The sequence below is a fragment of the Oryzias melastigma genome, linkage group LG8, assembly GCF_002922805.2.
Source record: "Oryzias melastigma strain HK-1 linkage group LG8, ASM292280v2, whole genome shotgun sequence".
NCBI classification, from domain to species: Eukaryota; Metazoa; Chordata; class Actinopteri; order Beloniformes; family Adrianichthyidae; genus Oryzias; species Oryzias melastigma.
In genome coordinates this window covers 23,249,727-23,269,539 of record NC_050519.1, presented here as the reverse complement: position 1 = coordinate 23,269,539, position 19,813 = coordinate 23,249,727, and the positions used below count along the sequence as shown (strand labels likewise).

Here is a 19,813-nt window from a genome sequence, read left to right as displayed (position 1 = left end):
GGAGCAGGAGGAGCTGGAGGAGTAGGAGGAGCAGGAGGAGCAGGAGGAGCTGGAGGAGGAGTGGTTCCTCCTGCCTGACACTGTTTGAGGCTGGAAGAGTGACTGACCCAGAAGAGATGACAGCTGTGTCTGAGCTGCTGCTTGTCTTCCAGATTCATCCACATCTGCGATTGGTTGGAAAGTTTCATCGACCCGTTTGACCTGGACGTCTTCACGCCTTCTCTGAACGCCAACCTGACACGCCTCAGTCAGAGGACCTCGGTAACGTCTGTAGGGCTGCCACGATTAGTCGACTAATCGACTATTAAAATAGTCAACGACTAATTTAATAGTCGATTAGTCGTTACTTTATATTAAATAGTGTCAGTGTAGTGAAGTTGAAAGTTATAATGACATTCTGTTAGCTTTATGGACTATTTTGGTATTTATTAAGGTGTTTTGGACTATTATGGATTTTAGCTAATATTTCTGCTACATGATAGCTGTTTTGGCTGATTTAAGATTTTTTTGTTTGTTAGGCTAATTTGAAGTGAAGCAAGTTAGTCAACTATTAGAATAACCGTTTGTGGCAGCGCTAAACGTCTGCTGCTCCTCATGATGGGACATTGGGTCGGCTAGCTCCTGGGTTTGGGGTGTTGATGGGGTTTCACATTTCTTTTGCACTAGCTGACGTGTGGTTGTTTCAGGTGCTGCTGGGGCTGCTGATGGGCTCAGAGAAGCAGTTTGCTTCAAGGAGTAGCCCTGTGAACTCCATGGAGCCACACAACATCCTCCCGCTGGCCAGCAGTCAGCTGAGGTCAGAGGTCGCCATTCATGGGGCAAGTGCAGATGCTTGGGTCTTGGCTCAGGTGAACTAAGCTGCTCTGTCCTCACAGGTTCGGGTTGTTACCTCTCAGCATGTCGAACGAGCGCAAACCCAAACTGGTGTCCAGTACTCCACAGAAGACGGTAAGAAACTCCGACTTAGGCCCAGTCAGAGTTCCTCTCTTCTCCTTCATTTATCCCTCCAAACAGAGACTTATGAAAAAATAGTGTCTAATATTTCGGACACCACTTTCGTTCAATGACGTCATCAATAATCACCGGTCTGCTAGCGTTAGCGTGGAGCTTCCAGCGCTTGTATATACTAACAGCGGTTTAATAACGTTAAAAAGGTCATGCTACAACAAAAAGTCATTCCTTACATTTAAACATAAACTTCTGTGGTTCAGAGCTCTCCCACATGAGATCAGCAATGATCAGCTTCACTTCAGCAAACTCTGCAGGAGTCTCATGAGTAAATGTTCCCCTCTGCTGCCATGAAGCCGACGGCAGCAGGACCCTGGAGCAGAGGCAGTCATGTCCCACCTGTGACCCCCCTCTCGCCGGCCCGAGTCTGGGTGGGTTGTTTCTTACTCTCGCTCCTCCGTCTCCTCAGGCTCGTCAGTCCTCCTTGGCCTCCAGAGACGATGGTTTCCGGCCCGGCAACCTCTTCAGGCAGCTGGCCGAGAAGGACGAGGACTCGGCCTCGGCCTCTCTGTTCAGACTCAGCTGGCTCTCTGGAATGGCCAAATGACCCTTCACCCCGCTGGGTTCCTGTCCAAGACTCTTTGTAAAAATGTTGTACAGTAAATTCTTCTACTTGAGAAATCTGTTTGGTCTTTTAATTTCCATCTTCTGTAACTGTTGGTCCACCCGGCCTTTGGTCGGTTTGTATTTCCCTTCGTGGTTCCTTCAGTGATGGGTCTGACTTGACCTCAGTCTGTGACAGGAGCAGCTCAATGCAGCAGATCTGTGTCTCTGGAGGTACGGTAATGGTTGATTCTGCACATTTTTAGCCTCAGTTTGCTAATAAATGTTGATTTTACGTTTATAATACAGTACAGCTCAAAGGTTTGAGCTCATTTTCTCATGTTACTTCATTGTAAAGTCATTTATCAACTGAAATTGAATGACATAAGTTTTGAGGAGGGTCCAGAGTCTTGCATACAGTTGTTTTGTCGGTAGATGTCGACATAAAGCTAATTCCAGTTTTGAAACTGATAATTAAAAACCCCTCAGTCAATGATGAAAACGGTATTACTGCAACAAAATGCAACCACAAGGGGGCAGAATCTGTGTGCTGAGCAGAGTATACGCAGCAAAGAAAAGAAGTCTGCTCAGCTGATGGACAGAGCGAGTTAAGAGAAAAGAGACGTGATGGAGTTAGTCAACATGATGGACAGAAGAGCAGGAGGAGAAGATGCTGAAGGAGGAGTCTGGAAAAAGATAAAGGATAAAGACAAAAATGAACTAGATATATAACATTACCTGTGATAATGCTAGTGTTAATGCTGGAAGCTGAATTTGACTGCTAAAGATGCTGAAGTTGATAGCCAGCTAAAATATTAGGTAAATGCCAAATTAGCCTAAAAAAATGAAAAAAGCCTAAATTAGCCAAAACTGCTAGATTGTAGCTGAAATATTAGCTAAACTCCAAAATAGCCTAAAAAATCTCAGTAAATGCCAAAATAGTCCAAAAATCTAGCAAAATGCCAATTTTTAAAACTTTAAAACTGTAACTTTTTAACATAATTATGAATAATAAAAAGGCAGGAATATTATTCCAGAATAAATCAACTTAAACCTTAAATAACTTTGAATATTTTACTCTCCATAAATATATATATCGTCAAAATTCTACTAGTTAGAAATGAGCACAAGATAACATCGGGTCATTAATAACAATAAAACAAAATGATCTGGAGGGCCGGATCCGGCCCCCGGGCCTTGACTTTGACACATGTGACTTAAACTAACAGTCTTACATCCTATGTGCAGGAGCGTACAGACTAACAGCATTCACCTCCAACGTTCCATCACAGGACCAACACTGTGTGTCCTTCAGGTTCAGTGGGAACACAGCATTACCTGAGCTAAACATAAACAGGTAAATAAAACAAGATATCCCGTCTGAATATGACAGCTTTTTCCATCCTTTAGGCTCATTTCTTGAAAACTAACCACATTCGTGAAGCTCTCTGTGCTTCAGGGGTGTCACGCCAGGCTTTTGAAGGTTTAGGGCGGCTGTGGAGCAGTGATAGGGCGGTCGACTCCTGATCGGAAGATTGAGAGTTCGATTCCCGCCTTACCTACCCATGTGTCGAAGTGTCCTTGGGAAGACACTGAACCCCACTTTGATTCTGGTAGAAGGTTGGTGTCAGTGTCCAGCGGTGGAGCCTCCACCAGTGTTTGAATGTGTCTGGGACTAAAGCCCTTTTGGCCTTTGAGGAAGGTAGAGATTGTATGCAAGCGTACAGCGTTTGTCTGTGTTTTCAGGAACCTGGCCATACTGTTTCCTGATTAGATGAGGTGTGTTTGCCAAGGGGAAGCTACAATGGCAGGTTACTCTGAAAACATCTGGAATGACATCTGTGGATGGTTCAACAGAACTCTACTAGCACAGACATCTGCAAGCTGCAGCTCTTTATGTCTTTATTGTGACTCTTTAGCTTTAATGAAAAATGCTAACAATTGAATAAATAATCGATTCGTGTAGTTTCGTCATTTCTGTTTAGAGTTTTAACATGTCAAACAACTAAGCAAAAAAAGTCTAATTTACTGTCAGAATTTCTGTAGAAATATTCTTTAAATGTGTATTTTTACTTTATAGTTAGTCAAGTAAAAGTCTAAACGTTTTTTTATGTTGGTAAATTGCACTAAAGTGGTTAAAGTTTTGAACAAATGTGGTTTTAAATCATTGAATATGAAAGAGAGTTGTTTGACATTAAAAAGCTTAGGTTATTCTAAACGTTCTGAGCTTTTATTTTAATTAATAGATTTTTTAAAAAAGTTTATTTTTGAGATTAAAAGGAAAAAAGCACACCAAAGTCTTGATTATAAAAATATACTTGACTGCATTTTTAATATAAGTAAAGCTGCTGCTTTAGTGGGTTTTATTTTGAAAGGAAGTGTTGTGCGCTGCTGTCAAAAGTAGAAGAAGTTACAACTGTATTTTATTTAGACACTGTCGTAATTCAATTATTGGAAAATTAAAAACCTAAATGTATAAATAAATGCTTCATTCCCATAAAAGCATAAATATTGAGATTTTTAAACGATGTAGTGGGATTTTGTGGCTCTTGTTGGGTTCTGGTCTGTAAGAAACTAAAGCAAATATTTGTTTTAGTGTTAAAGACTGCAGACCCCTGCTCTAGCAGAAGGTCATCTCTCTCCCAAAGCAGCTCACTCCTGCTTCAAAAGCAAATCTGTCCCATTCAAACACACAGAACCACCAAAGTGACTCTTTCATTCTCAATAACTTTGGCTCATTTCTTTACTCAGAGAGGACGTTCTCTAAACTCTTTGGTCATTCCTCAAAATGGCTCCTGCAGCACAACAGCAGCAAAAGCTCGTCTGCTCCAAACCTCAGCTCTCAGTGCCCTCAAAATTCATCATCCTTTCTGTTTGCCCTGCAGGTCAAACCGTTTAGACATGTCACCATGGAAACGTTGAACCCTCACGTCCTGCTGACAGAACATAAACAGGAATCAAGCTGAAGATGAAATTAGAAAAGAAATGGACCGCATTACTAACACACTGGTAAAGAGACCTTTGCAGAGATCTTCTCAGTTTGAGGTATGTACAAAAACCAACACGACTGACATTTTTGCTCTTGGTTTGGTTTATTACATTTGTGAAAGGATTAACTTCCACACATATGAGAACTTTGACACCAACTGAGGCAACAAGGATTCTAGCAAAGTTTAGAATGATTATTGGCAAAGGAAGATTCTGCCTTAAATTCTAAGACTATACAACTACAACCGACACAGCTTTTCTGTTCGGACTGATAGAATAACTTGGTTTTCCATGAATGGTGAGAGCATCCTTTCATGATGGTGCACATCTTCTCCATTTCATCCTTTGCTTAAATTCTTCCTGAGCGTCCTCCAACATTTGGTGATGAGCGTGACCCCGGCGGGCTGGCAGCAGCCTCTCTGCCCTGACTACTTCTTCCGGTCTATTTTGCTCATCATAGCCTTCACGTCGACAGGAGCCGACGCAGCAGCAGCCTTGGCCTTCTCCTCTTCCTCCTGCTGCCACAGGACGACGGGGTCGATGCCTGGGCTCCGATTCTGGGCGTTCTGCTCCAGCTGTGCTGGACTGGAGTGGAAACAAGAGCAAGCAGACGTCTGAGTCCCCTCCTCTGTCTTTGTTCTGACAAAGAGGTCAGAACGTCACAGAAAACTATTTCATCAAAGTCCCTTTTCAGACATTCACCATATTTTATCAGGTTTAAAGTTGTAGTGTGATTGCTTAGTCAGCATTCACGCTATAATGATTCTCCTGCTCCTTTCTGTATATTGTTTGGCTTGTAAAAACTCAATCACACTTTCAACCATCTCAGGAATCTTGGTATCAAAACGTTCAGGACATTACTGCTTCTACTTTTAGTATTTAGAAACTTTATTGTTTTGAAATATTGAGCAAAATATGCCCCATGGGAAATGAATTACTCAGATTCTTGAAAAACTTTGTGCACTTTGAAACCTGTGAACTTCCGTACGTACTTTAAGGTGGAGACACCATTCAGACTTTAAAATGTTCAGCAACTTCTGGGTTTTTTAGGGTCATTTAGATTTCAGCTTTTATTTTAGCAACATGCTAGCTATTTTTGGCTAACTTAGACATTTTTCCAGTTTCTAGGATAATTTGGCATTTAGCTCATATTTTAGCAAGCTTTCGGCTTAAGCCTTTTCAGCTATCAGCTTCAGCATCTTCATCAGCCAAATTCAGCTTACAGCACTCACACCAGCATTATCAGAGGTCATGCTGTATGTCTAGTTTATTTATATTTTCTCTACGCCTTCACAAGCTTTTCTCTAAATCAGCACAGAGAAGGTTTTGTCTCATTAGAGCTACAATCTAGAAATAAAGAAATTGTTTTTTAAATGAGTCAAAATCTTTTTGCTCCAAACTCTTGACAATAGAAAAAAATCAAGTTTCATTGTTATTTATGTTTTGTTAAGAATGTTATTTCCAGTTCAATAAATTTGATTCGTTGTAATTCATTTGAAAACAAAAATGTAGATTTATGTTCAAAGAATAAATGATGGTTTTAGATTTGATGAGGATTTATTAAGATTTACCAACTTGTACTAAGATTCACAGTTTGTTCTAAAATGAGTCATTTCTATTTATTTCTCGATTTTCGTAATCACAATGAACTACAATTAGGTTCATTAAAAACTCAAAAACGTATCAGCTTAAATCTAGCAAAAATACATTTTAGATCAGGGGTGACAAACTCAATTGTACAGTGGTCCAAAAAACAAAACACAGCTTAAACTACGGGCCCAACAGGATAAACATTTATTGAACGCCCTAAAACTATATTTCTAAAACTTTTAACATTAATATAAAAAACAGGCAGGAAAATTATTCCAGAATAAATCAACTAAAATAACTTTGAATATTTTACTCTCCATAAAATGCATATTTTATCAAAATTATACAAGTTATAAGTAAACTAAACGTTAAAAGAAAAAAACATTGAAATGTCTTTACTCTTATGTTGTTTTATATGATAAACTAGACTTATGATTTGGATCCCCATATAATGCAGACTTCAGTGCAGATAACATCGGACCGTTATTAACGATGATATAGAAGGATCTGGAGGGCCGGATAGGATTACCCTCAGGACCCCCGGGGTCCCCCCCGAGTTTAAATGTATTATAAGTCGTCTTGTTAAGGAAAAACGATTTGCTGCATGAACAGATCGTTATCCTACTTTCTCCAGTGTTCCATGATTCTAGTGGAATTATCATGATAGCAGTAGAAAAGGTACAGTAGGTTAAAGATTTTGTGTTTAAGCGTCACCGGCGACACCTCAGGTCTTAAAGGGTTAATGATTATATCACAGTTACAATAATTTACACTTTGTATGAATCACTCAATGTTGTAATTACAAAGGTTGAGATCTGATCAAATTTAGATTTGTTAAACATTTTCATAGCATCATGCTTAGCTTACCAACTCTTTGGACTTGGATTTATTCTCCAGACAAACTTCCCACATCTGGGATCACATCATCAGCCAAGTTCCTTCTAACCTAGCACAGGTTTGACTATCAGGCTATTGTTCCTAAAAACCTGTCCACTCAGGTCGTGGTTCTCACCTGAAGTTATGGGCTTCAGGGTTCAGCGCCTTCTTCTGGATGTCTTTGTAAGTCGGGGACTTGAGGTAACGAAAGAACGTGTCCTGTACCAAAGAGAGAGCAGACAGCCCTTCAGGACATCACCCCGCGCACACTGTCCTCAGCTTCATCTGAGTTACTGCACCACTAAACCCATTCTTGATCTGCCTGTACGATGTTCTGCTTCATAGGTTACTTTTTTTCTTCTGCTTCTGTGCAGGCTGCTGTGACTCAGCCCATTCTCTTGTGGATCCTGCTAAACCAGGAGAGTCAAACTCAGTCGCACAGGGGGCCAAAATCAAAAAAACACACCTTAGGTCGCGGGCCGAACAGGATAAACATTTATTCAACACTCTAAAACTATACATTTTCAACATAATTATGAACTAGATATATAGCATTAACTGTGATAATGCTAGTGTGAATGCCGTAAGCTGGATTTGGCTGCTGTAGCGGAAGATGCTGAAATTGAAGCGATACCAAACTAAACTATCAGCTGAATGCCCAATTAGCCTAAAAACAAACATAGCCAAAACAGCTAGCATGTAGCTGAAAAAATAGCTAAACAAAACTGCTTAAAAAAATAAAAAGCGTGAATTAGAAAAAAAAGGTAGCATGTAATTATTAGCCTAAATCCAAAACAGCTTGAAACATTTTTTTAAAAGCCTAAATTAGTCAAAACAGAGAGCAAGTAGCTGAAATATTAGCTAAACTCCAAAACAGCCTATAAAAATCGTAGTAAATGCCAAAATAGTCCAAAAAGATAACAGAGTTCAATTTTTAAAGCTTTAAAACTGTTAGTTTTCAACATAATTATGAATAATAAAAAGGCAGGAATATTATTCCAGAATAAATCAATTTAAACCTTAAATAACTTTCAATATTTTACTCTCCATAAATATATATTTTGTCAAAATTATAAAAGTTAGAAATGAGCACAAGATAACATCGGGTCATTAATAACAATAAAATAAAATGATTTGGATACAATTACCTGGAGTGCGCCCCCGGGCCTTAACCTTGACGAGTGAGTGCTAAGCAGTCACAGCTGCCTGCACTTCAGTAATTAGGCTCTGTCTATTTAAGGAACTTTACCTCAGCCCTCAGTGTCGGCTCGTTTTGTTCCCAGGCTTGTTTTTTTTCCTGGACTATGCGTTTTATGTGTTTGTGATTCTTTCCTGCATCTGGTTTCCTCCTCATTGCCCTACCAGCCTGAGAAAGTGATGCAGTCAAAACAAACCTTCTTCATGAGCATAAAGACGTGAGTCTGAGCTGCTTCCAGGACGTATCGATGAGGATGGTCGAGGCCCTTCACCGTCAGGCCCATTGTTCTGCCGTCAATGTTGATCCAGCGGGGGGCGCCGGGGGCCAGGAAGGTCCTGGGCACACAACCACAAAACCTCTGAGCTCCTGCCTCTGTTCTCTCAGTCAGAAATACCAGGTTTGGTCTGACAGCAGAGTGGCACAGACCTCATCACATTCACAGTACAGACGGGGTTTCCAGCACATTCCCCCACACACACGTTCTTCTAGTTTTCTCAGACTCACTTGAAGATGGTTTCAGCTTTTGCAGACATTGAAGAGGCTGTCCCCCACTTCAGCTCTTCAGCCGCTTCCCAGAAAGCCAAGTTCTCACCTCGAGACACAAACATTCAAATGTAGGACTTTATCCTTTTAGCTGTTTACGAGGAGACACTTAAACGCAAAATCTGTAACAAACTGTAACTTATCAACCACTAACAGGATCATTCCAGTAGATTGTGAAGACTGGAATCATCATGTTAACGGTTGTAAAGTTACAGTAAATCAAAGAACAGAAACACCGGAGCTCAGGTGTTAAAGGGTTAATCTGAGAAACAAGTTTTGCAAGTTTGAACATAACTAATGATCCGACATTAGAAGCATCATACCACTGAATTCCTTCTTCAGGAAGATTTTAAAGTCATCTCGACCCCGCAGGTCTGTGAGGAGCTCGAACAGGCTGAAGGACCAACGCTCCACTCGCATCTTTGTGGGAACCTCAACTCTGGAAAAAGAAACAGTTCAGTGAACTGATGGAGCCCTGAGCGAACAAACGGCCCAATCAAAGAAAGAAATACTGGTGTCAATAATGAATAGAATTATAGAATTCAACATAAACTCAAACTTTATGGGTCTTTGTAAAAACTACAAGCAGCACAAAAGTCGTTGCTCACCTTCGCATATTCAGAGTCCAGTACGCATCATGGTCAGTTTGCCACGGGTTGCTTGGTAGACAAGGAGCCAGGAACGGGTCGTGGTTTTTATACGTTGTGATGTACTTGACCAACCTACAGACATGACCGTGAATGGAAAACCCTTACACAGCAGGAGTGAAGACGGAACCAGACTTAGCTGTTCACACAGTGTTACAGGCTCCATCCATCCATCCATCCATCCATCCATCCATCCATCCATCCATCCATCCATCCATTCCTCCTTCCATCTATCTACAGTTCCATTATTCAATCCATACATCCATCCTTCCTTCCATCCTTCTATCCTTCCATCCTTTCATCCATCCATCCATCCATCCTTCCATCCTTTCATCCATCCATCCATCCATCCCTCCTTCCATTCATCTATCTACAGTTCCATCCTTCAATCCATACATCCATCCATCCTTCCATCCTTCCTTCCATCCTTCCATCCTTCCTTCCATCCTTCCATCCTTCCTTCCATCCTTCTATCCTTCCATCCATTCTTCCATCCTTCCTTCCATCCTTCTATCCTTCCATCCATTCTTCCATCCATCCTTCCTTCCTTCCTTCCTTCCTTTCATCCATCCATCCTTCCTTCTTTCCTTTCATCCATTCTTTCTTCCATCCTCCTATCCTTCCATCCATCCTTCCTTCTATCCTTCCATCCATCCATTCATCCTTCCTTCTTTCCTTTCATCTATCCTTCCTTCCATCCTTCTATCCTTCCATCCTTTCATCCATTCATCCATCCATCCATCCACCCATCCATTCTTCCTTCCATCCATCCATCCTTCCGTCCTTCTATCCTTCCTTCCATCCTTCCATCCTTTCATCCATCCATCCATCCCTCCTTCCATTCATCTATCTACAGTTCCATCCATCCTTCCATCCATCCATTCTTCCTTCCATCCTCCTATCCTTCCTTCCATCCTTCTATCCTTCCTTCCATCCTTCCATCCATCCATCCTTCCACATACCAATATACATTTATTAAACAACCAGGAGCAGTCTCCCAGTTTATCAGACTTAGTTCACATCTTAAATCCATATCATACTGAATGACTTGAATTTCATTTGTAGAATCAGATAAAACAGTTTGTTGTTCTTGGACCTGAGCGCTCCTTGAACGACAATGATGACATGAATCTGATCTCCTGTCCTGCGGTGAGTATTCTGCCCAAACCATTTCAGACAACAGTTTGACCCAGAAATCTTCATGAATGAAGGTGGATTCCCCCAAACCAGAGGCGGGGTTCCATGAAGACTGGACAAACCGACTCCTCCTGGCTGACCTGCACTGACCTTCTTAGAAAAGAGGCTTCAAAGAGACAGTACTGTAGTGTCTTCTCTTCCACTTTGGGGGATTCAGACTTAGAAACCTGAAAGAACGAGTTGAGTGCTGGAGAAAGCTGGAGTTGTTTTTGACAGCAGGTTGCTACAGTGAATCAGCTTTCACTGACCCACACATTTGGTCAGATTTGGTCATGTTCTTCCTAACACGACCCTGTACTCTTTCCGGGTTGGACACAGACACAGGGAGACCCAGACATGGACCCCCTGCGGCTGCATAGCTATGCAGCAGCGTGAGGGGCCGTGCCTACAGACCCACGCTGGAGTGAATCATCGCGCCCGCTGGGGAAACATTTCCTTCAGCTTTGAGTTCAAACTTACGCGCCAAGAGACACGCTGGACTTGACTTTGGATCTCATGATGGCTTGTTGATAGAACATGTTCTAGGACAAGACAAAAAACAAGGTGATTTCTGTCTGAACACCTTCAAATATATATGAATGTTTTAAGGTTTCTAGAGGTCATTGTGATGTAGGAGTTTATTTTTCACTATTGCCCTCCAGGCTCATTACAATGAATAAGATCAGACTAAGGTGTAAAGAAATAACTTACCACACGTCTGTACTGGTCGAATGTGACTTTCTGTGAAACAAAAAGATTTGAAATATTTCAGATTGGAAATATAAAATAGAAAATTGTGTCAGGTTCAAATTTCACATAAGTGAGAAGTCCAGCAGAGCAGCAGCAAAGGACACAGCAGAGGCTCGTCCTTAGACGGCTGGAATACTGACTGTGTGTTTTCTATTTACAACTAGAGCATTACCAAGGCTGTCCTGATGGATGTTTAATAGTCGATTAGTCTTTACTTTATATTATGTGGAGTCAGAGTGTAGTAAAGTTGAAAGTTATAATGGCATTCTGCTTTTTGGACTATTTTGACATTTATTAAGGTTTTTTAGGCTGATTTGGAGTTTGGCTAATATTTTAACTGCATGCTAGCTCTTTTGGTTAATTTTGGAGTTTTTCAGTTTTTCAGGCTGATTTGGAGTTCAGCTTATTTTTCAGCTGCATGCTAGCTGGCTAACTTAACATTACAGGATAGTTTTCTGTAAATGTCTGCAGACCAACAGTGTTTCTATAATGCTGATTTATCATCAGATGGTAATGATGTTGCTGCAGTCCACTGTGCAAGCTCTCCAGCATTCTCTCTGATCAGAGCAGGGACCTGTTTGAAAGCAGAAAAAAGAGAATTATCACAAAATCTGCAGGAGAAACAACATCACAACCTTTCCAGTCTCAGCTGAACATGAGGGATTCAGGTAACAGGTGCAGGGACTCACCTGTTACCTGTTCTTCATTGGGGTTGAGGAGTCTCTCGGGACCGCAGTCCAATGCACTGTGAGTTCGCCGCTGAAAACACAAACAGTCGGTTTCAGCGTGAAAAGTGAAAGCTGCCTGTCAAAGGGTGAGCGTGCAGACTCACCGGAGGTCTGTTCACAATCCAGTAGGCCCGCTCCTGGCAGTCAAACACCACGCGGTCGGGCTTCTGTCTGTCCTTACCGGCCCTGACCGTGCACACAAACCCAAGAGAAACTGACACATGAAACACAGCAATGTAACAGTGGTAACAACGAGTCTCAGGGGAGCAGTAGTTAGCGCTCTCGCCTCACAGCGAGAAGGCCCCGGTTCGAATCCCGGCTGGGACCTTTCTGTGTGGAGTTTGCATGTTCTCCCCGTGCATGCGTGGGTTTTCACCGAGGACTCCGGCTTCATAGGTTCATTGGTGACTCTAAAGCAGGGGTGGTCAAACTTTTTGACTTGTGAGCCAACAGAGGTGCTAAAATTTGACAGTAGGGCCGGACCAGGAGCGGGCGAGTGGAGTGTTTTGGTAATCCACTTCATAAGAGAAAGAAATAACATCAAATCTGGATGAAAACATGTTTCAGTTTTGATTTTAACTAATATAGAACATTCTGGGGGCTTCATTTCTAAACTGTGACTTTAGTTTTCATTTTAGTGCCTATCACACCAGTGGTTTGACGTTCCTCAGGGAAAACCGTAAAGAAATGCTGTGTTCATGTGGTGTTGGAATGATTGGAAAAAGGACTGACGGACTCAGAAAACACACAAATGTGAAAAAAGATCATTCTTACAACAACGCAGAAATGCAGAATAACTTTCTGCACCTTATTTATAGTGCGTCATCTATGGTAAATCACCACAATTTTAGTGAAAATAAAGGAAATAGGGAATATCATTACAATTTATTCCCATTTGGCTGGCCAGATTAAATAGTTTAAGGGGCCACATATGGCCCTCGGGCCGTAGCTTGCCCACCCCTGCTCTAAAGTAGGGCTGGGTATCGACTGTAATTTCCAGAAACGAATCGAATCCATTCTTGAGAGCCTGCATTGATTTAGATTCTTCAATTCAATTTTGAGTTTACACATTTATACACATTTGTTCAGAAATACATTAATAATCTACTATATGTTATGAATCTATCTATATGAATCTGATCCAGTTCACATACTGTAAATGTATCAGTGAAATAATGAGATTGTTAATATCATCCAGTGTTACATGGATTCTCTAAAGGAGAAGTTCTAACTAAAATGTTCAGATCATTAACATTGGAAACATTGTTCTGCTTCTCCTGGAGGACGCTTCAGTTTGGACACTAGGTGGTGATCGTGCTGTAGCATTACATCTTATTGCTGAAGGTGAAGAAAGAATGAAGAAAAAACTGTTATAGGTCACAGATGATTACTTTAAAAATATTTCCTAGAAAGAGTTTGGAAAATTCATACCTGTGAGTTTATAAAGATGTTCATTTAGTCAGCAATGTATGCTTAGGTTGACCTAGCGTTAGCATTAGCCGTCCTATGGGAAATTCCATTAAACATTAGCATCAAGCTAGCAGACTTAAGCTGTGTTAAATTGATTTATATCTTTTATGAACCAATTATTGATCTGTTAAGCTTAAATTGATGAATTGATTTTATTAAGCCAGCCCTTCTCTAAAGTGTCCCTGGGTGTGCATGTAGGAGTGATTCTGTGCCCTGCCACAAGCTGGTGACCTGCAGGGTGTACCCCACCTGTACCCATCAGTACCGGGACAGGCTCTGGCAACCCTAAAAACCCCGAAAATGGGTTAAGAAGATGGAAGAATACATGGTGTCATTCGTCTTCTTAACCGTTTGTCCCTTTCAATGTAGAAACCTGTAAGTCACTTCTGCAGATCATAACCTGGAGGGTTTCGGACTTACTTGTATTGTTCAGTTGCTTGCATAACAATAAAGTCCCACTTGTGGTTCAGCCATTCATTTAGGTGGTTGTAGTGGGCCTGTTTAAAACAGAAACAGCTAAGAATAAACCTTCAATCTTCAGCCGACCAGACAAAACTCCACCAACAGGAAAAGAAGAATCACCAAACCGACATCAGTAAAAACCAGGTTTTAGCCCTGTGGTCATACCTGCTCATAAGCTTCAAGCATGCCTTTCTTGCGAATGTTTCTCTTTGCCAGGTAAATAGCTAAAAAACAAAACAATTTGTCAATTGTTTTATTGAAGAGTGCAAAGAATCATAAATCAGAGTTTCAAGAAACAGCAGGTTTTCTGAACTATGACTGGAGGACTCCATCCTGTCTTACCTTACACATGACAAATTCTGATCTTAACCCTTTAACATCAGAGCTCTAATGTTTATTTATGTTCTTTGATTTACTGTAACTTATCAACCGTTTAACATGATAACTCTAGTAGATTGTGAAGGAGAAAAGCGGCTCGAGATGCTTTTCTCCTTCACAGTCTACAAGAATCATCATGTTAAACGGTTGAAAAGTTAGGAAGAGTCTCATTAAACATGGAGAATGTGCAGAAAAGTCTGTTTCATTAAAATATGGGGTAGACAATTTGACACATTTCCTACCTACCATAGTCAGAGTCTTCAGCGAACCATTTCTGTGTTGGCCAGAAGTACGGAGTCTGAAAAAACAAATCAATCCAGCTGTCAGCTGTCTCTCAGAGGGTACTACTGCACTCTCTGCAGATGTGTTCAACTACAAAACTCAATCATCAATGACACAAAAATACTTCTACAGAGGTTTCCTTCAAAGATTCTGAACTAAGTGGTGGAAAAGGCTGGGTTCTGCTCCGGAGCCTCTACAGCTGATGCATTCAGGGGGCTTGATAAAGTACCTGGAAGCGATACAGACTGCTGTCATTGCACATCACCAGCTTCTTGTGGTTCTGCAGCGGATACACGTAGCCATAAGCCACTAACATGGTGGCGAAGGCTTCCGCCTCTGGTTACACATGGAAGCAGAAGACAAAAATGACAGGAACATTTGTCTGTGGGCATCCATACAGCAGGTGTGTCAAACTGAATCCCACAAGGGGCCAAAACCCAAAACACACCTGAGGTCACGGGCCGAACAGGATCAACATTTAATGAACACTCTAAAACTACATTTATAAAACTTTAAAACTGTAACTCTTTAACATAATAATGAACTAGATATATAGTATTACCTGTGATAATGCTAGTGTGAATGCTGTAAGATGAATTTAGCCGATAAAGATGCTAGCTGAGAACGCTGAAGGTGATAGCTGAAGCTGAAGCTCATTCTCGTGCACCTTCCTCACTCTGAATATGATGAGCTGCTCCATGAATTTGATTGACTTTTTTTTTCAAAGCTAATTAAAGAGAAAGTCAACGCTTCCATTGACCCATGGGGCAAATGGAGGTTGGTGTGTCTGTCTCTGCTGTCTGACATGTACATCTAAATACCAGAAAGCTGACCAAAAAGGAGAACCAAATTCATATTTTGCTCACCATTACCACAGAGTATCAGGGCCACAAAAAAGGTCATATACGAATTTTAATCCTGTAAATTTGCAAGATTTTGCCCAATCCGAATTCTCCCCTTCTCCCTCCCCTACATTTAGCCCTCCAAACGCAGTTATGAAAAAATAGTGTCTCATATTTCGGATGTCAGTTTTGTTCGATGATGTCACCAATACTCGCCGGTGTGCTAGCTTTCGCACAGAGCTTCCAGTGCTTGAATAGACATAACAGCAGCGGTTTCATAACTTTAGAAAGGTTACGTTACAACAAAAAGTCATTACTTGAAATGTAAACTTCTGTGGTTCAGAGCGCTCCCAGCTTGACTCGGTTTAGCCTCGCGACGGAGTACCTTATATCCCTCCATTTGGAGGGTCGGATTTAAAAAATACATTTTCTGGACACACTTACACGTAAACTCCCCCTTCAAATGGAGGGAAGGGAGAAGGGAAGGATTCAGACTGGGTCAAAAAGTCACAAATTTAGCCTGTGAATTTTTATTTAATAAATATATAACTTTAATTTAACAGTTAAGACTTTTTTCTTGTAAATTTACAAGATTTATGTTCTTAATTTAAAAATGTTTATCTTTGTAAATGGCCTTAATCCTCCTTCGTACACCATAACTACTCGTCTGTCTTTTCTGTGATGCTCACCGGAGCTCCAAAACACCGCACACAAGTGACCTCAGCATCTACCCAGCTTCTCCTACTTCTTGTTAAAATAACCCACTGATTCTTCCATCATCCGCTGGAGAATGTCCAGGTAGGTATTAAGGCGTTAATATTCATTAATGCAAATAAATTACACCTCACGGAGCAGCGTCCTTCGCTGTGCCTCGGCGGTGCAGGCTTCCACTATTAAAACACTTCGTCAGGTATATCGCACTAATACCATGGTTATTCACAAAAGAAGCACATATTAAATGAATTTTTAGTATTTGAATCCTAGTCTTCGGTTGTGATGGGTTTTCACCAAAAGCAGACTATTTGATCCCTGGTCTGGCGCGTTGTCAGGTTAACACGACAACGATAAAATCTAACTTTTGACTGCATCATCATTGAGAGCATCATTATTGTACATATAAGTACGGCTATGAGGTAAAAAAAACTAACCTAACCTAACCCTACCTCATTTAGGTAATCACCAACAAGAGGCCCAGAAAGACTGCGAAAATGTTTTTTTGTTTTTCAAAATCTTGACTTTGCAGTTTCAGATTTCAGCTGAATAAATTTTATTTCTGTTGTATAGTAGAATCCTAGTTCTGTGCTAAACTTCGTCTATCAGGAACAGATTTTAATGCCAAACTTCAATTTTTTACCTTCTTGAGTGACCTTCATCTTGGTGATAATCCATGCAATGATGTCTTTACCTATGATGAAAAGAAAAGGAAGCAGAAGTTTATTCGTTTATACGTTTATGGATAACAACTTCAGAAGGCTCCTCTGTCTCAGCTGTAATTGTTGGATTACTTTTAGTGCTTCTTTCATAGAGTCTTGATGAGGAGAGTGGCAACAGGTGGCAACAGAGAACGTGGCTTCTTATGTTGATCTCCTTAGTCCTGATTAAAAAGCCACTTTAACTTCTAAAGTAATCTTCAAATCTCATCCAATTGCTGAAATGCCTTATTTAGCTGCCGTTAGCAGCTTAAGCCACACCCCCAGCTGCCAGCATCTTCCGTCTGTCTCAGGTGGAACATCAGACCTCATGCTCTGTAACCGTCTGCTGGTAATGTTAGTTTATTATTCTTTTCTGCACACTGGAGAGTCAGGAATTCAACCATAACATTTTCTGAAGTCGTTTTTGTTTAGTTTTTAATTTCTGTGTTTAATTCTACATAAACTTAACAGCACTAAATGAAGAAACACTTTCTGTCCCTGTGTTTCCACTCCAATGAAAATAGTGTTTTTAACATGTTCTTGTGGTATTTTCCTCATGATGGAGGACAAGAAACTTTAACTTGAAATGACCATTCTGAGATTTTTTTAAAAATTCTAATCGGGATGAATCAGGAGCAGATGAAAAAATCCTGTTTGAAAAAGTTATGTTTTGTGATGAAGTCTTCCTGATGGACCCATGGATCCCAGTAGATCCATGAACGTCTTTGTTTTCCTGGTCTGAACTGGAATCTGGATCTAAACTGTATGATATTGCTCATCATTTTTGTTGCACCACTCATGTCTTGTCAAATATTTCAGGTGTGTTTGGGTCTCACCTGCAATGACATGTGGGATGGTTGTTACGTTGAGTTTCTGCTCTGTGCCTTTAACTCCAGCTTTTGGGTCCTGCATCTCTACCACCATGGCCTCCAACTGAAAGCAGAGGGATGCCTTTAGAACATGTTCTAATGAACACTTAGTTCTACATTTCAGCAGAACTGCATCCTGCAATACTACAGAACAAATAGAGTGAATGCAAGAAAAAGTCTGATGAGCTGGTTGCATCGTTGCTCTAAAGATGTTCTACAGCTGGTTGTTTGAATCTCAAATGTCGAGATCTACTAAATCCTGACTGCTCCAGACCTGCATGTGTGTGACCCTACACACTTTTTTTTTAAATACTGTAACTTTTCAACCATTAACATGAAAAAATCGCAGTATATCAAAGAACATAAACATTGGATCTCCAGTGTTAAAGGGTTAATTCAGCGCTTCATCAGATTTATAGCCTCTCAGATATTCGACAGCAGTGACTATGAATACCGTATAATTTTAGTTAGAAAAACATCTTCCTTCTGTTTATTCAAGAAGTACTTTTTAAGTTGTGATGTAAATCAGGAATCCCCAAACTTTGTCTTGTGAGGGCCACATAACTTTTTTCTTCTCTGATGTGGGGTCGGTTTGTAGGCTAACAGAAAAAGTGTAACAATCGCAGTCTAAATCTAAGTATTTACAGTTTCTCAGAAAGCCACAAATGGTCATATTTTAAATAATTCATGTCTGTAATCTTCATATAAAAAATAATACTATAACATTTTAAAAACTAGATATATAGCATTACCTGCGATAATGCTAGTGTGAATGCTATAAGCTGAAGTTGGCTGCTAAAGATGCTGAAATTGATAACTAAGAACGCTGAAGCTAGTAGCTGAAAACACTGAAATTGATAGCCGAAATGGCTGAAAATGCTGATGCTGATAGCTATCTAAAACCATAGCAATAATGCTAAGTTAGCCTAAAAAAAAGAAAAAAATTCTAAATGAGCCGAAGCAGCTAGCAGGAAGCAAAATATTAGCTAAATGTTAAATTAGCATAAAAAGATGACAAAGGCCTAAATTAGCCAAAACAGCTAGCATGTAGCTGAAATATTAATGACTAAATAACTAAATGTCCTTCACCACCACCACCCATGACAGTATGACCTGACCACCTTGGACCCAACAGGAGAACGTTTGCTCCATGCCACACAATGCTAAGCCATGTCAGATGGGGTTTCCTGCAACTGTCTCCATCTCATGCCTTCCTTCATCCACCTAATCTGTTCCTGAGGGGGATCGCCGGGGCCACTCTTCTTCATGTGTCTGTTCCTGAAGAGGATCGCCGGGGCCGCTCCTTCATGCTCCATGTCCCTGAGGATGGTCAACTGCTCATCTCCCTTGGCGGTTTCCTGTTCTGGAGGAGGGTCGCTGGAGCTGCTCCCCTTCATGTTCCCTGTCCCTGGGGAGAGTTGCCAGGACCGCTCCTCTTCACGCCCGTTCCTGAGGTGGGGTTCCAAAATGCCTTCCATCCGTCTGGCTGCAGGATCCATGTCTTCTGGACTTGTGTTTTTTGTTCCTCCAGGTCCCCTCCTCATGGATGTTTGGGCATCTGGGATCTGCCCTTTAGGGGAGGGGTACTGTCATGATCCATGCTTCAGTTTTGTCATGTTCCGTTTTCCCTGTCAGTCTCACCGTGTTCTGGTCAAATCACCCACAGCTGTTTTCATTTAGTTAATCACCCTCAGTGTATTTAAGTGTCTGGTTTTCAGTTCTCATTGTCAGGTCATCTGCTCTGTTCTGTTCTGTCACGATACTGGTTTGTGTTCTCCTGGTTTTGTCATGTTTGAGTTTATCTAAGTAAATCTTTGAGTTTCTGCCACCGTGTCCTGTCTCCTGCGTTTGGGTCCTTCACCATCACCACCACCACCACCCATGACAGCTTCAAGCATTGAGTAGATGTCTATCCGTCATGATGGAGCTCCATGTTTATATCCATCCACCATGCTACCTGCAGCTGGGTGCCTCTCCTCTGTCTGGCTCGGGGGTCGGCAACCTGCGGCTCCGGAGCCGCATGCGGCTCTTTAAGCACTCCCTTGCGGCTC

General features: G+C 41.1%; 2 protein-coding genes and 1 long non-coding RNA gene across 5 annotated transcripts in view; 2 read left to right on the top strand and 1 right to left on the bottom strand.

Annotated features, from left to right (window-relative positions):
• cog1 (component of oligomeric golgi complex 1) overlaps positions 1-1,629 on the top strand; it is a 13,430-nt gene extending 11,801 nt beyond the window's left edge. For both annotated transcript variants that reach the window (XM_036213381.1, XM_024291486.2), the window contains exons 12-15: positions 153-261; positions 687-796; positions 876-948; positions 1,418-1,629. In XM_036213381.1, the coding sequence (XP_036069274.1) occupies positions 153-261; positions 687-796; positions 876-948; positions 1,418-1,555 (430 nt within the window). In that variant the 3' untranslated portion in view covers positions 1,556-1,629. The remainder of the gene's footprint in view (positions 1-152; positions 262-686; positions 797-875; positions 949-1,417) is intronic.
• Positions 1,630-4,439: 2,810 nt separating this feature from the next.
• Positions 4,440-19,813, top strand: part of LOC112157940 — a 17,247-nt gene continuing 1,873 nt past the window's right edge. Inside the window, exons 1-2 of one of the 2 annotated variants that reach the window (XR_004948372.1) lie at positions 4,440-4,596; positions 5,000-5,189. This is a non-coding gene — a long non-coding RNA (uncharacterized LOC112157940). The remainder of the gene's footprint in view (positions 4,597-4,999; positions 5,190-19,813) is intronic. The other variant, XR_002921250.2, reaches the window with a different exon arrangement.
• The window catches only part of rgs9a (regulator of G protein signaling 9a), a 22,592-nt gene continuing 7,398 nt past the window's right edge, over positions 4,620-19,813 (bottom strand). The window contains exons 3-18 of the mRNA XM_024291050.2: positions 17,730-17,826; positions 16,836-16,886; positions 14,869-14,975; positions 14,604-14,655; positions 14,145-14,203; positions 13,938-14,014; positions 12,152-12,233; positions 12,016-12,078; positions 11,281-11,310; positions 11,050-11,111; positions 9,355-9,468; positions 9,070-9,185; positions 8,708-8,795; positions 8,400-8,538; positions 7,142-7,224; positions 4,620-5,124 (exon numbers count right to left, since the gene is read on the bottom strand). Coding sequence (XP_024146818.1) covers positions 4,968-5,124; positions 7,142-7,224; positions 8,400-8,538; positions 8,708-8,795; positions 9,070-9,185; positions 9,355-9,468; positions 11,050-11,111; positions 11,281-11,310; positions 12,016-12,078; positions 12,152-12,233; positions 13,938-14,014; positions 14,145-14,203; positions 14,604-14,655; positions 14,869-14,975; positions 16,836-16,886; positions 17,730-17,826 — 1,377 coding nt within the window. The 3' untranslated portion in view covers positions 4,620-4,967. The remainder of the gene's footprint in view (positions 5,125-7,141; positions 7,225-8,399; positions 8,539-8,707; positions 8,796-9,069; positions 9,186-9,354; positions 9,469-11,049; positions 11,112-11,280; positions 11,311-12,015; positions 12,079-12,151; positions 12,234-13,937; positions 14,015-14,144; positions 14,204-14,603; positions 14,656-14,868; positions 14,976-16,835; positions 16,887-17,729; positions 17,827-19,813) is intronic.